The sequence below is a fragment of the Chelonia mydas genome, chromosome 1 (genome assembly GCF_015237465.2).
Source record: "Chelonia mydas isolate rCheMyd1 chromosome 1, rCheMyd1.pri.v2, whole genome shotgun sequence".
In the NCBI taxonomy this organism is placed as follows: Eukaryota; Metazoa; Chordata; order Testudines; family Cheloniidae; genus Chelonia; species Chelonia mydas.
This window is the reverse complement of record NC_057849.1, coordinates 47,991,654-48,008,148: the sequence shown is the minus strand read 5'-3', so window position 1 is coordinate 48,008,148 and position 16,495 is coordinate 47,991,654. Positions and strand designations below refer to the sequence as shown.

At 40.8% G+C, this 16,495-nt stretch overlaps 1 protein-coding gene across 3 annotated transcripts in view; it reads right to left on the bottom strand.

Annotated features, from left to right (window-relative positions):
• BRCA2 (BRCA2 DNA repair associated) overlaps positions 1–16,495 on the bottom strand; it is an 89,312-nt gene that overhangs the window by 62,507 nt on the left and 10,310 nt on the right. For all 3 annotated transcript variants that reach the window (XM_037892049.2, XM_037892054.2, XM_043531581.1), the window contains exons 5-9: positions 15,825–15,877; positions 15,682–15,722; positions 15,099–15,210; positions 12,764–12,819; positions 12,275–12,389 (exon numbers count right to left, since the gene is read on the bottom strand). In XM_037892049.2, coding sequence (XP_037747977.1) covers positions 12,275–12,389; positions 12,764–12,819; positions 15,099–15,210; positions 15,682–15,722; positions 15,825–15,877 — 377 coding nt within the window. The remainder of the gene's footprint in view (positions 1–12,274; positions 12,390–12,763; positions 12,820–15,098; positions 15,211–15,681; positions 15,723–15,824; positions 15,878–16,495) is intronic.

Below are 16,495 nucleotides of genomic sequence, written 5' to 3'. Positions count from 1 at the left end.
ACTGGAGTGTACTTTTTCCTTGTTTAGAGTCACTCACTGTGTACTACTGATTTTGGAAACTGAATGAGAATGAAAATGGGAATCCCCATCTATAGTGGATATCTGACCTCCTGAGTGCTGCTGTAATTTTCCGCAGCTCTCTCTTTTAAAAGTTAAGGTGCAAAGGTCTAGGGAAAATGGCATCTTGTGATCTTGTAGTATAAGCTTTTCTTTGCATTTTCTTTTTTGAAACTTTTTATTATGGCACAGTTACTCTAAAACATTAATATACAACATCGTATGTTACTTATGTAGGATCAGGTTAATATTCAAAGAACATGACTTCAGATTCTAGCTTGCTGGCGGGAGAGCCCTTCTCCTCTGAGTATGCTAAAAAGGGTGACCAAATTTCTAAATGCCTTTCCTCTTTTTGGTGTTTCCTCTTGTGGAAGTGTTTTCATTACAAGGACAGTCCATATTTTGCTAAACCACAATTCTATAGAATTCAGATTTTTCCAATAATGTGCAATACCAAGTCTTAGAGCTAACAACAACAAATATAATGTGTATTCTGTTTAAAATATAGATCTTTTACTGAAGCATTAAGTAAGCAGGTCAGGGGATCACAGGAAGCTGGCATTTTCTCACAAGATGAAGCTTTTTAATAATTTCCTCACAAAAGCATCTAGTTCCTGGACATGACTACCATGCATGCAAATATGTTCCCTTTTCTCCCTCACCCCGAACAGAGTGCCTGCTCCGTAGAAAAAAAAAATTACGGATCTTAACTAGATTACAATACCATCTATACAGTAATTTATAATATTTTTCTTTATGTGCTACACAAATTGAAGATATGTATCCCCTTTCTCCTTCAGAGACCCACTCAGACAGATCAATTTCTTTGTCAAAGTCCCTTAGCCATCTTTTCATCTCAGCTGTTCTCTGAACAGCTTTTTAAATCAAAGTTGTATATATCTCAGAAATAAACCTTTTTTTGCAGTTTACTCCTGGGTCAACTCCTCAAATGGGGTTAACTGTCTGTATAGAGCCACACTGTAACCAGATTTCGCAATAAAATGTTTGATTTGTACATATTGAAAACATATTATTGTACATATTATTTACATATTGCTTGATATGATTCATATCAGGACCCAGGAACACCTATCCAAATTGAGTAATCTCAACTCTTACACACTACAAATAGGAAATATTTGTGACTAGGGATAAATTCCTTATTATTAATGAAAGTAGCTAAGGGAGAGCACTGTGGCAACAGGAATTCAAAAAAATTGTCCAAAGCTGCTAAGGTGGTCTGGATGAATGAGTATTTTGGGCTTTTTCAGGTGACCTAAATTTCTTTTTAATCTAACAATGACTATGAATAGCTATATTTGAGCATGAGTCTTGTTCAAGTTTTGCCCAGTGTTTGGATGGCCTATCGTTAATGCAAATGATCTAATATTTTAATTGTGATGCATAATAAATAAATAAATAAAAATCAACCAGATTAGGGAACACTAGTCCACCCCACTTTGTAGGCTTATACGGAGCTTTACAACTCACCCTATGTCTTTTATATTTCCTTACAAATTTTAATAGCACATATTGCCATGTTTTAATGTCATGTCAGGGACACAAACAGAGATGCACTGAAAAAAACCTAACACCTTTGGGAGGAAAATCATCTTTACCGAGGCTACTCTACCTAGCCAAGAAATTTCATATTTTTTCCATTCCTCCAAGTCTTTTATTATTTTATTCCTCACTGGAGAATAATTTGCCTTAAAAAGATTTTTAAGTTTCTCCACAATATTTATTCCTAAATATTTTAAAGATTCCTTTACCTATATTAATGTATGTAACTGACAAGAGTTTGTTTCAGCCCTTTCAGGAATATTAATTCTTAACATTTCAGATTGATTTTAGTATATTCTGAAACCTGGTAGCTGCCCAAATTTCAAAATTAGTTGTTCTATAATTTTTAGCAAAGCTTCTGGATCCTCCTAATATAGCAAAACACTATCAAGAACACAAAGCTATATTGTGTTCTAATTCTGAAGGCATTTTAATGCCCTACACAAAGGGGCTGTTTCACACACATTGCAGATGGCTCCAGTGCCAAAGCAAACTCACAGGGCAACCCTGTCTTATACCCCTAGACAAAGTAAAAGAAAGGGACTGATGACCAAAGCAGACACTGAAGGATGAGTACATAGGTCTAATATTCCCCTCTAAAATGGATTTCCAAAACCAAACCATATCAAAATCTGTCTGAAGTACTGTACTCCCACTCCAGCCTGTTGAAGGCTTTCTCAGCATCCAAAGAAAGCAGCACACAGGAAGAATTGCCAGAATTAATATTTTAGGTCAAATTCAGAGATCCTCTGATGTTATCAGATAGACGCCAGCTCGCAACGATCCCAGACTGGTCAGGGGAACAGATCTGGGCAACATGACACTGTCACCATGTCTCAGTGGATCACAGCAGAGGATGCCAAATTCAGGACAAACTGCTAAGAAATAGGGCAGATTCACCCCAAACTGGTGATTATTCTATCATTAGACTATACCAAGCCAGTAACAAAGTGAAAAACCCAGACACTGGACTTTATGATGAGTGGTTACTGAAAACCAATTTAATCAAATAATATAGGGTCCTTCTAATCCCAAGAGATCAGCCTCTTAGCCAGGTCAATATATAACTCAAATCTTATGCAACAATCACACTGATGCCAATCCTTTAGTAACTAAAAACTAAAGGCTTAATAATAAAAGAAAAGAAGAGGGTTATAAATGGTTAATAGATCATATACATATAGGTCATTTTTCAGTGTTTATAGCTCAAGATCATAGCAGTGATGGAATAAATTGTGAGCTTGCAAAAGCCTCTCTGGAATTATCCAAACAGATTGGGGGTCATCAGTCCTTGTTTAGAGCTTCATTGTTAGAAATCCAATCCAGAGAAATGAAGCAGGAAATGAAGACAAAAGGAAGATATCTCAGGAACCTTTGTATATCCTCTGCCAAGTGCACGGAATTTTATTGTCTCAAACAAAGCTCAGTTTGTTTCCCCCTCCACCACTGCCATTGTCAAGGTTCCTTCCCCACTCTGAATTCTAGGGTACAGATGTGGGGACCTGCATGAAAGACCCCCTAAGCTTATTCTTACCAGCTTAGGTTAAAAACTTCCCCAAGGTACAAGCTTTCCCTGGTCCTTGAACAGTATGCTGCCACCACCATGCGTTTTAAACAAAGAACAGGGAAAGAGACCACTTGGAGACATCTTCCCCCAAAATACCCCAAGCCCTACGCACCCCTTTTCCTGGGGAGGCTTGAGAATAATATCCTAACCAATTTGTTATAAAATCATGAAAGACCCAAACCCCTGGATCTTGGAACAATGGAAAGATCAGTCAGGTTCTTAAAAGAAGGATTTTATTTAAAAAAAAAAAAAAAAAAAAAAGAAAGGTAAAATATCATCTCTGTAAAATCAGGATGGAAAATACTTTACAGGGTATTCAGATTCAAAACACAGAGGATCCCCCTCTGGGCAAAACCTTAAAGTTACAGAAAACAGGAATAAACCTCCCTCTTAACACAGGGAAAATTCACATAAAACAAAAGATAAACTAATCCACCTTGCCTGGCTTACCTATAATGGTTGCAATATTGGAGACTTGGATTAGGATGGGTTGGAGAAGATGGATTTCTGTCTGGCCTCTCTCAGTCCCAAGAGAGAACAACCATGTAAACAAAGAGCACAAACAAAAGCCTTTCTCCTTCCGCCCCCCTCAAGATTTGAAAGTATCTTGTTCCCTTATTGGTCCTTTGGGTCAGGTGCCAGCCAGGTTAGCCGAGCTTCTTAACCCTTTACAAGTAACAGGATGTTGCCTCTGGCCAGGAGGGATTTTATAGCACTGTATACAGAAAGGTGGTTACCCTCCCCTTTATATTTATGACAGCCACCAACTTGACTTTTTCTTTGCAATCAATTACTTCCAACTCCCCCACCTCCTGCAAATGCCTCTGCAAAAAGCAGTATCCAGAAGCCGCGGTTAGCAGCATGTCTCGTTGAAAGCAAGCAAAGCCCCAGCATCTCAAGTTGGATAAGGAGCTGCATGCGGAGGAAATTTCTGAGCATGGTAAAGGGGCTCCGTGTGTCTCTCGCTCTGTTATTGGGAGTGGGAGGGCGGTGTTTTTTTTAAAATCACGGGCTACAGATTATTCCCATGCTGCAGAAAGTGGGGATTAGAGCTGCTTGGGGGAGACACAGAGAAAAGGAAAAGTTAACAGTTCAGCCAAGTTTCCCCAACAACCACACCAATGCCCTGTTGCCCACTGTGGGCGTTTTCATAATTGCTCGACTTTGCAATTATGTGTGTGTGTGTTTAGCGGGTGGTGGGGGGTGGGAGAGTCCTCTGAGTTGCCCCTGGGTGCTGCGTGAGGCAGAGGGGTTGGCACCTGGGAGGCGAGCTCTCCTCCCACTTCCCAGCTGGGTTTATTTGCTCTCTCTGTCACCCAGGCTAGTTTCAGTTGAAGAATTGCATCCCCCCTCCCCATCAGAAAAGTTGGGAGCTACTCAGCTGCTGGGGTTCTGCTCCAGGGACTGCAGAAAAAGCTGCAAACCGCAGCTCTGCTGGGCTGGGACGTGCAGAGCCAAGGGGGCCTGTGCTCTGGAGCAGCATGGCTCCAGCCACACTCCCAACAAATCGGGCCAGCGTGCTCAGTGATCTCCCCCCTGTCCTCAGACCCCCGTGAAGGAGATGGGGCTGCTGAGGGGCCCCCCCATTGTGTCCCTGCAGCCGCCACTGCTGCTGGGATTGGTGCCTCTTGCAGGAGGCGCTGCTGGTGCTAGGGAGACACATCATTTGGTGGAGGGAGAGGCCAATCAAAAACAAAGCTGTGTCTGTAAGGAAATGTATGGGTGAGATATTGCCCATCCATAATAATTTGCGGCCCACCCAAACTTACATTCCTAGCTACACTACTGGTCCAGGGCCATATGAGCATATCACATGTCCTTACATAGTTTACTGAACCACAAGGGGTGGCCATTGGCCCCTCGGAGTCTGAGGTGTCCCCAATAAGAGCTATCTGGGCAGAATGAGTTTCTTCTATGGCCCATTGTGAAAGCTAAGTGTCCTTGATGGGCCATCAACACACAGAATTTACATTAAGGCCAGACAGCTATCTGGTGGATCTTACCCAGGAATACAACTCAAGTATAAGATACAAGTCCATGGCCAATATTCATAACTTTAGATACAAGGATGATACATTAATTTAACCAGGATAATCATATTTGATAGATTGTAACTTTTCTATTGACACCTTACATGATGCACTTTGTATAAGATTTATGGAAATTGTGCAACACTGGTAAGAACAGTGATACAAATGGTCACCTTTCTTATACACAGCATCAGACAATCTATTTGGGATAATTTTTGGTTTTCACATTAGCTAAAGAAATAGGTTTGTATGGTGCAGAGTTAGTAAGATCTTTTCCTTCTTTAGTAATAACCACACTTTTTGATTTTTCCATAAATCTGTAATCTCATTCTCCTGCAATTATCCATTAAACAATTCAGTTAAAATTGGGACCACCACTCACTTTAGAGCTTTATAATACTCCAAAGAAAATCCATCAGGACCTTCTTGATTTTAAATTCTTAATTACAACTTTAACTTCCTCTGCAGCAATTTGCCTATCAAGAACTACATCACCCTCTGGGTAGTTTCATACTTTGTTTTGAAGCATACAAAGAATGCAAAACGTTAGCAAATGTTGCAGAGATCAGACTGAGACCAGTTATTAAATCTCCCTTTTTATTTCCAGTCTTTTAATCTAATTGTAACAGGGGCCCACCTCCACCCCATCCTCTTCCCTGAAGAAAATGCAGAGATATCACCAGGTGTGCGCAGAGTGAAACTATTACAATTCCCCTTCACCAATATCACCACACTCCCCCATGCTCCTGCCTATTTACAATATTTGATGAGCTTTAGGCTGTCTCAGCAGGACCTGAGGGGAACAGAGATCTCCCTTCTCTGAGGCCTCTATATGACTAGATGCAGCTAACTCTGTCCCTCTTCTCCCCCCCCGCCCCCTTCCTTCCTAAAAGGCGCACACTTTTATCAGCCCGGGGCTGATGGAGCTAATTAAGTTTTTACCCCACCCAGTCTGTTCAGATAACTACCCCCAGTCAGCTTCTCCTGGGGCACTAACTAGCATCTAACTTATCAGAGCGCAGGCTCACCTACACACTTTTTGCACTCTGTCACACACCACCCATCCTTGCAAGGTCTCTTTTCCTCTGCACCCTCCCTTCTTTAGAGGCTCTGAGCTCCCCATGCTCGCCCCAGCATGGTTGTCCATGTTCCACCCCTAGAAGTCACACTTTGTGGGTGAGGGTCATCCTCATCATTTTTGTTTCCACCCACAGATTCGCACACCATGGACAGCCTGTTTCCCCACTCCCTTTGCCTTCTCTTTCAGTTTGGGCAGGGCCTGTCACTATGCCTCCCTTTCCTCCTCCACTTGGGGGCTCTGGTTCCCCCAACCCCACAAACTTGTCCCAGGATCCCTCCTCCTGCTGTGCTGGTGGTGAGGTTCCCTGGAACTCCCTGCTTTTCACTTGAAGCTAGGAGCACTATTTTCCTCAGCGCCTTGTGTTAGGCCATCTGCTTTCACCCTCTCCTTTTTGAGGGTGGTCGAGTCTTCCTTCTGGCTTGTATCTTTATGTCTAGGGTTCTCTGGTTTTCCTATATCTACTCCTTTGCCCCATTCCCTGTTGGTCTTGCTTCCTACCGTGGGGGACTCTAGACCCTCATTTTCTCCTTAGAAGGGAAGAGGCTCCAGTCTGTCTCTATAATGACTGGATGGGGCAGCCCATCTACCACCCCTACCTGCTTCCACTCAAAGTGCTTCTTGACCTCTAGGGATATTTCTGCACTGGGCAGAGCCTCTTCTTGCAGTGGATGCATTCTAGTTTCAGGCTGTCTCCCGGTAGTATCCAACAAGGCTTCACAAAACCCCTCTGGACCAGTGTGCATCCTGAGGCCGTGTCCACCAGTCCCCTCTGGCGCCTCCTCTCCACTTTTACAGGGATGCTAGGCATTTTCTTTTTCTGCCTGTGTAGACTGAGTCCACCCACAAAATTCGGCAAACCCACATTTCATATCTGTGCCATCCAGCTTTATATGCCCCGGCTGCCCACACTGGTAGCAAATCACTCCCTAGTTCCCCAAAGAAGTCCCCATCATCTCCTCCTTTTTCTTTTCAATCATCCAGGATGTGGCCAAATTGCTGCCCTTCTTCCCTGAGTCCTGTCCCTGAAACATCTGGAATTCTTTCTTAGGAAAATCTGCACCCACAAACTCCTCTGCCAGCTTTACTGCTTCCTCCAGGGTCGTTGGCTGGAGCCTCTGGACCCATAAGTGTGTGCTTTCAGGGAGGCACTGGAGAAATTGCTCCAGTATTATTATGTCTATTATTACCCCCAAGCTTGGGTGTCTGGTTGTAGACAATGGGTTGCCCAATCTGTTAATTTTTGCACACATGCCTGGGGTCACACACCTCTAATCAATCTAGCAGCCCAATATTTGTGTCTATATTTTCCCCCCGAAAGGCCAACCCTGTCCAGGATGGCCACCTTTACTTTACCATAGTCCCAGGCTTGCTCCTCACTCAGGGCCACAAAGTCTGCCTGGGCTTCTCTGGACAAGTAGGGTGCCACTTGGCGGATCCACGATCCTTTATCCCATCTGGCTCCCGTTGCCACTCTCTTTAAGGTTGATAAAAACACAACAGGGTCATCTCCAGGACCCATCTTACACACCCCCATGTCTTACTGCTGTTCTTGGTTGTGGGACTCACCAGTCCCCATATCAGTTGCTGCTGTGCTTGTGCTTTCTCCTCTATGAACTCCTACAGGGATTAAGCACCTTGTTAAAATCCCCTCCTAGAATAATATCTCCTTCCCTAAAATTTCCTAAATGCTTAAAAAACTGAACAAACAACAAAAAGAGCAGCAGCAGCTTGCCCTTGACTGGGAGCACACACATTGGCTAAAGTGAGAAGTTTACCTTTCAAGGACCCCTTAAATAAAATGTATCAGTCTTCTATATAAAGCAGGGATCGGCAACCTTTGGCACACGGCCCGCCAAGGTAAGCCCCATGGTGGGGTAAGCCCCCTGGTGGGCCGGACCACCTCTTCCCATAGCCCCCATTGGCCTGGGGCGGCGAACCGCGGCCAGTGGAAGCTGCAATCGGCTGAACCTGTGGATGTGGTAAACAAACCGGCCAGGCCCGCCAGGGGGCTTACCCTGGCAGATCGTGTGCCAAAGGTTGCCAATCCCTGGTAAAAAGGATTATCTACTTACAGGAAACACTCTTGAAGAAACATAAATACCTGAATACTTGGATACAGCCAGCATGTGTCTCTCCAGGGCAATTTAATAGAAGAAGGGTGGCAATATTCTTTGCTAAACACTTCCTTTTTATTGTTTCATCATAACTCATAGCTCAGTGAGCAAAATGCCCTTTTCCTTTTGGTGAGCTGTTCACCCCGTTAACATTAATGGTCATGCAATCAACCAGTTCACCCATGTGTATGAAGGCTTATCTTGCCCAGTACATTACCCATTGCTAAAAGCAGTGAGATGCCAGTTCTCCAGTACATTTGTGACTCTTCTTTAAAGAAGACATTTTAGATAGAGTTCCCATCATACACATAGTAATTTTAGAACTCCCACATATATTGTGTTTCTTTTTAACACCTATATTGTTGTACCATAAGTCTGATTTACCATATATTTTTAAACACTGAGGCCTATTATTTTTAAATATACATTTTTTCTATTAGAACATATAACTACATTTAACATCTGTTTCTGTTCTCTTATCCAATTTCCCCTGTATCTCTCCCTATGCATTCCCCCACTGTCCCCAGGTCCCCTCTAGCTGTGGGATCCTGGGTTCTCCTTACTTACTCCATGGATATATCAGCTCCCTGCTGGAGGGTGGGTTTTTTATATATATATTTTTAAGAACCAAGCCTTATCTAATCCCATCAAACTTCTTTATAACACTGGACACTATGAGAAAATTATACCATCTTTGAGTTCACTTATTCTTAACATTTTCCATCACAGGTGTTCCTTTTCCAATTAATATAAAATTTTAAAATGTTTGTGAGAACTCTAAAGCGAGACTTACTTCAGTAGGGGAGATCTGGGTCTCTTGCTATTTCGTTATTAACTCTGTTTACAATATAAATCACAATATTAAGTGTTATGCCCATTAAGTATTCGGTAGTCGCACAGCATAAAATATCCTGGATGCTGTACAGCTCAGCTGCCATTTAACTATATTCCTTTATCATTATAACCACATGGATATCATATCCATTATTTACTGTAATGTCATAGCCCAGATACTAATCTTATTCTTCTGGATTTGGACTGTTTCTTCTGCTCTCAAGTCTGTCCTTTAGTCCTGATGTTGCATCTTTCTGAGCTGTTATGGCTCTCTTTGATCTCACTAATTCCCAGTAATTTCTTGGTAAACTGTAGGACTGATGCCTTGAGCCCATTCAGATTTGTCTTCAGGGGATTCACCTATTCCCATGTCCAACAGTACCCATTTCTCTTCTTTTGGATTTGAGATAGACATATCTGTCCTTCCATTTAAAAGCCAGTCTAAATGGGGACCCCCATTTGTACCTTATTTTGTCCTAAGAACTGTGGTTACCTGGTATAGTTCTCTTCACTATCTAAGGGCTGAGGTTGCCAGATCTGGGAAAATGTGTATGGGCTGCTTAAGAATTGTCGGCAGTTCAGCTCTCTCCCTCATCGCCCTCAGTATTTTATCCTTGTCTTGACAGTAGTATAAATAGATAATCATTTCTCTTGGTCTGGAGCCTGCTGAGGGCCTGGGGAAAAGGGATCTGTGAGCTTCTCATTATGAATGCAATCTTTTTTGCCACATTTTAATGTGTAATGGAAAATATCATCCAACATGGCCAGCAGATTTGTCCCTTCAGTCTCCTCTTGAACACCTTTAATCCTTATGTTATTCCTGTGCTCTCTAATTTCTATGTCCTCCAGCTATTTTTTTTTTTTCTCCTTTTGCAATTATTTGGATTCTTTCCTCTAGATTAGTAATGATGTCTGATTGCTCATTTAATCCCGTTTCCATATTTTATAATTTTTCCCATTAATTTAATGTTTTGTATCTATTGTGAGCCAGGACTTTTCCTCTCATCTCCTTATTCATCTTTTTGATTTCTATATGTAGGGCCTTCAGGTCAGACTCAATGACTGCTGCTTCTCCACCCACATCCATGGTGTGTTTGCTGGAGGGGCGGTTACTCTCTTCCACAACCATGTCTTCATTTGGGAGAAGGGGAGGATTTCCTTCCTTTCCCAGACATCTAAATCTTCTTGTCTTCCATCCTTGCTTGTTGTGACTCTCTCAAAATGGCTGCTTCCATACTTCCTCCCCCAGCCACAACAAAACAATTTTTAAAAAAATTAAAACCCTCATTGCACTCATCCCCTGTACCTTTACAGCATAATGAGGGTCCGGATCAACAACTCCAAGCTTAAAGAGTAATTTTAATATGTTTTGCAGCCTAATGGCAGTGGATTCCGTTGCTGGATTTTCTCTTCCAGAGGCTGCTCTCTAGGACTGGGATCTGCCCGCTCCCTTTAGCCTTCTTTTTCTGATTTGCATATTTAGGGCACAGATCTGTGGATTCAGGTTGGCTTAGTTCTTTTTATCTTCTTAAACTGCTTTAATTTATTCTCCCTTTATTGTAAACAGGTGGATTAAGCTACCATCTTGTTTTCTAGTTTAGCCATGCCCCCTTCTTTCTATGTCAATTTAAGATGTCTCTCTCTCTCTGCTCCAACAGTGCAATGCAGCTCTGTGTCTCTCTCACTTGTTTCAACTATGCCAGTTTCTAGCACGATGACTCAAATCTTCTAAGTCAATAACTTCCATCTTGACTGGTAGAGTTTTAGACACCAGACCACAGGTGCCATCTTTCTGAGTTGCTGGGAGGTGGTTGACCCCCACCCTGTCCCAGGCCCCACCACCACTACACGCCTTCCTGTCTCTTCCCGCCCCTGCTCCACCCCCTCCCCCAAGTGCATGCCACCCTCAGTCCTCCCCCTCTCTCCCACCGCCTCCTGCATGCCTGATCATGCCTCCTGAACAGCTGATCACCAGCAGGCGGGAGAGGGAGCTGATCGGCGGGGCCCACCAGCAGGCAAGGAGCTGGGGGAGGAGCTGATCGAGGGGGCTGAGCACCCACTATTTTTTTTCCCGTGGATGCTCCAGCCCTGGAACACCCATGGAGTCAGTGCCTATGCATCAGACTATTCCCTCAGGCCTTTATACACTATTCTAAAACTATTAAAACTGGTAAAACTACTAATCTACAAGTTATTTAAGAATTAATAGAACTATTTACAATTATTTATTTAGAACAAGGTCAGAGATTAGGACACTAAAGTTCCAACCCAGACCATGCGGTGGTGAGAAAGAACTGAAGAGGCAGTCAGTCCACCCCAGCCTTTATGGCCTCGGTCAGAAGCATGAGGCGAGCCAGGGCGCAAAAGACTCTACTTTCAAAATTCTCCGACTCTGGGTGCCTGGTGCGCATGCGTAACCCACAACAGGGACCATCACTTGAAGAAAGCCTCAGATGGTTGGGTGGTCTTGTGAGCCCAAGATGCAACTCAAACCAAAACATTAACACGGCGACATTAGCAGCCTGAGCTGCTAGCCTGAGCTCTGCTAGCATGAGTCTGTCTTCCTGGCCTGGGAGGCTTGCTCCCAGGTGTAGTGTAGACATTTCCAAATGACTTAGGAGTTTAAGTCCTACTGACTTTCAGACAGGCTCCTAAGTACTTAAGTCGCTTTTGAAAATGGCACTTTGGAGACATTTCATTGAAAGTCAATGGGACTTAGACACTTTTGAAAATATTACCCCAAACCCTTAATATATTTACTTTAATACAGTATGAACGGGAACATAACTGCTACTACAGTCTTTTGTATCCTAGCTAAAATTCTGAACATTTATGGCTGCATTTCCTGACCTTACAACATGTGTCAGTCTTCTCTCTAAGGTATATGAGTTCTGTATCTGATCAACAGTCAACTACCCTGAGAGTTTTTCTTGCATATATTTCTTTTAGTGAAGGTAGCTTAATATTTGAGGCTAAGAAACAGTAAACCCAATAAGGAACTAACAATATTAAAAGTATATGTGCTTACCATGGTCTTTGACATCAATTTCTGTATTTAAGTTTACTGTCTCTGGTATGGATAGTACATTTATATCATTCTTCTCAGGCCTTTTACCCTGACTGGAGAAAAAGTTGTGCAAGACCTGTAAACCCAAGAGTCAAATAACAATTATATAATATTAAACGCTCACTAGGATTTACTAATACTTATGATTTTTACAAGTTTTAATACTGCTAATGTGTATATAGTTGTGCATAGTAACAAGTGGAGTTTGCATCAGTTCAAAACAAACACATTAAATGAAATTATAGCTTGGTTTTACATACTCAATTTTGCAAACACTAAGTTTTAAAATGTAACTTGTTTTAAACCATACTGGAGATAACAGAGTGAAGAGAAGAGGAAATTAAATATTTCATTTTTTTGGCTCAAGGAATATTAAATAATAAATAAATACATAACTATAAATTTAAAAAAACAGATTCAGTAGGATATTTTCTGCTTAAATTTACTCACCATAGCAATTCTCTCATCATGTTGCTTTGCTCCAGATATGGAATCATTTCCTCTAGCTGAAATTAAAAAATAATTCAATTCACTTATACTTATGTGGCTGATAAAATGCTCTGAAATATGTAAAATATTTATTTCTGTCTAGTACTTAAACAGTTCAAATCTGTGGACCAGTCATTTAAAAAGCTTATGGGTGAGATTTTGTCCTGTGCTTTTAAAGTGTCCTGAGGGGCTGTTTAAGTTACAGCAGTCTCCTTGGACTGCACTGCAGGTGACAGTAACTCAGAATCAGTACAGTGCTGCATACTGTGACTCTGCTCCCAACATGCCCCTAATGCCAAGGTTTGCAAAGGGGTCCTCTGAAAACAGCTTTACTGCTGGTCTTACATAGTTTCTGCCCTTGGGGGAACTCCCCCCAGGCATAATGAAGAGCTTTTAGAGACCCTATGGACCATTCCAACTCCTATGGATGGCATACAGGGGCAAGAGTGGGGGGGGGGAGGTGTCAAGATTTCACTGTATATTTGGAATACACAGGATATTTGTAATAATCACAGTGAAATAATATGAGGCTGATGGATTGCAGTAACTATTTGTTTTTAGGTCTAGCAAGAAACTATTGCTTGATAAACCTGTTTTCCTTTTGCATTGTTATTTCTGTAGTAGAAACCAAGCCATTAAACACTTTACGCATCATTCCTAAATTGACCAGTACATGTGGATTCAGAATGGCTCTATGAAAATCAGCTGTAAACATATTTTCAAAACAATTATGAAAAAGTTGAAAGACCATCTGGATAACATGCTAATCTTTCACCTCTAGAAACAGACACAAATGAAATAAATGTGATGGTCTCAACCTAATTCCAGAGTTGACATCTACGCACATCATAAAAGCTGCCACAATTTAGCATGATTGTTTCCGATATTGCACACCAATGAAGAATTGGAGTGTTGTCACTGGAAAAGCTGTAACAGGAAAAGTAATGATCTATTTATTAGTCTTCCACTTACATAAACAAAAATCTTTCCTATAATTCTACTCCAATTTACCCTCATCTCGTTAAAAATACACAATATAGAAGAGAATTTATAGTGTTTAAATATCATACTTTATTTAGAACACCTGAGCGTAGAGAAAGACTTGAATTTTGCATTTTAGTAAAAGAAGTCATTCTACCCATCTCCAACAAGGAGGACATCTGTTGGAAGTAAATGAATGAAGGATGGAAAACAAAAATGGGTGGCACAATGCCATCAGTGAGGTGTAAAAAAATAAAACTAAAGATTGCAGTAGATCAAATCACAACTACAGAGGCTGATTTTATGTTTTAAAAAATGGGACATCAGATAAAAAAATTGAACATAAGCTACCCACAGCATGTTTTATCATACAGTCTTATATGTCCTGCTCCCTTAAAACAAATTCACAACTTCAGTATTTTAATCCCTTCACCACTTACTGGACTTGTCAATAATTCTAAAGTGAACTTTAATTCAAATAAATTGACTATTTGGGAAAAAAAGTATATACTAATATTTGTACAGCATCATAAATACTATAATAATTAAGATGTTAGGCAACACTGGACAAGCACTTTTGCTGTACGTATGGGATGATGGACTAATGATCATTTTATAGCTATATAGTGTGCTTTATCCAGATATGTCAGAGTATTTTATAAACTGATTATACAAACTAAGTATATTAGTTCATCCATCAATGACATACAAAGACATCTGAGATCAAACATTGCAGCTGTTTGGTTTTGTATTTAATCTGAAAGACTGTGCCCCCAGCAGCCCAGTGCCCATCAACCCGTTGCGAGCACATTTTTTCAATACTGAATTTATGGGGCAAATTAAACCTATTGAATCACCAATACCACTTACTACTGAATCTTATTTCTCCTAGAAATATTACACCCAAGTGTCGACCCAGCCTGACACAGTTTAGCTTGACCTTATAAAAATCACAGCTTGAGGTGGTATAGATGCAGGCAATCAATGTAACATGTTAATCTTTGTTTCTATAAATGTTGCTATGTTATTCTGTCAGGTAGGATGCTATTATTATATGCCCTGAGCCCTGATATAAAGGAACTAGCTTTTCAAAGAGCAACAACACAGTTCAGGTTCATGTTTTCCTTTCAGGATGATGTTGTTAAAAACCAACTGCTACTGCTCAGTTATGGACACCACTTTACAGCAAAGACAAAGCTGTCATATAAATACCATATAAACATCCAGTTTACTCTTCAGTCACGTGTTCCTGGGATTATAAAAACATTTAAGCCAACTATGTTAACCTTGAAATACCACACATTTTTAATGTTACCTATTATCACTGTTGCACTAAGCGTAGGGGGTGTGGCTAAAGAACTTGACCAAGACATATCTGGATCCACTTCTGCTCCCAGGCCTTCAGAAATACATTTTGGTGTCTTAACCTAGAAATACATCAAATCATTTTAAAAGTATATTTTAAAACAACGCTCTTGCTTAGATGCCTGGCTGGTGCGTCTTACTCACATGCTCAGGGTCATACCGATTGCCAGCTCTGGGGTCAAGAAATCATTTTCCTCTACTTCGGATTAGCAGGGACCTTAGGTTTTTTTCATCTTCCTCTGAAGCATGGGGCATGGATCACCTGCTAAGATCATCTGAGCATGTCTCATCTAATTAATTCAATGCCATTGAAAGAGGTTCAGGCATTGATAGTACCTCAGTATCTTCTGTTCTCTATCTGTGGTACACAACCGTTTGGATTCTTTTAGTCTAGCTAAAGTCATTGGGATCAACATAGGGCATCTTGCTGGAATGTAATGGTCTGTAATATACAGAAGGTCAGATTAGATGATCTAATGGTCCCTTTCTGGCCTTAAAGTCTATGACTCTAAACCCGGAAATAAAATGCTTACCTCCAAAAATTTAGGTGTGCAAAACAAGCGTCCACGTGCCACTGAAAAACATTTAGAAATTAGAAAGAACATTTAATTAAGTCATCCAATGATCTTTAGAGATAAATATTTTTGTTAGTAAGAGAAGGAGCACAGATACTCACCAGGAATATTATTTCTTTGTGGTGTTCTGTAAATATCCCTTAAAGCCGCTGGACTAAATAACAAAATCAAAGAAAAAAATTGTTACTTATCAAACTTAAATGGTAAGCTTTCCTAATAGACATTATTGTACACTCTATTATATTGCCTTCACACACACAAAAATATTTACAGTTTTACTTTAGCCATATGGGCCATCAAAACAGAACTCATGGAATATTTAAGATCCAGTGACTTTGCATGTGATAATTAAAATAAGGAACAATGAAGCTATTCCATGATCAGTACCAATTTTCATGGGTTTCTACCAACTGTTCAATAAATGCTTTGACTGAACTGTATTAAAATCTGGCATACAAGCTTGTAGTCCAATTGTCATTTTAAATGAACATACTTCACTACGGAAGTGTTCTACAGTTTCAGATACTTTGGCCCGATTTATCTGAAATAAATAAAATAAATAAATAAATAAATAAAAAGAATTGTAGAATTTGAAATGTTGCAGGGACTTGCACCATTTGTCATAAACTAGTTCCTTTACTAAACAAATTTTATGAATAGTGCATTGTGTTAATATGTTGCAGTTAGTATTTTATGGTCATTGTATCAAATGCTAAGAATTTGTGAAGTTGAGATGTCAACTAAAGCACCCTATGCACATTATGCTACAATT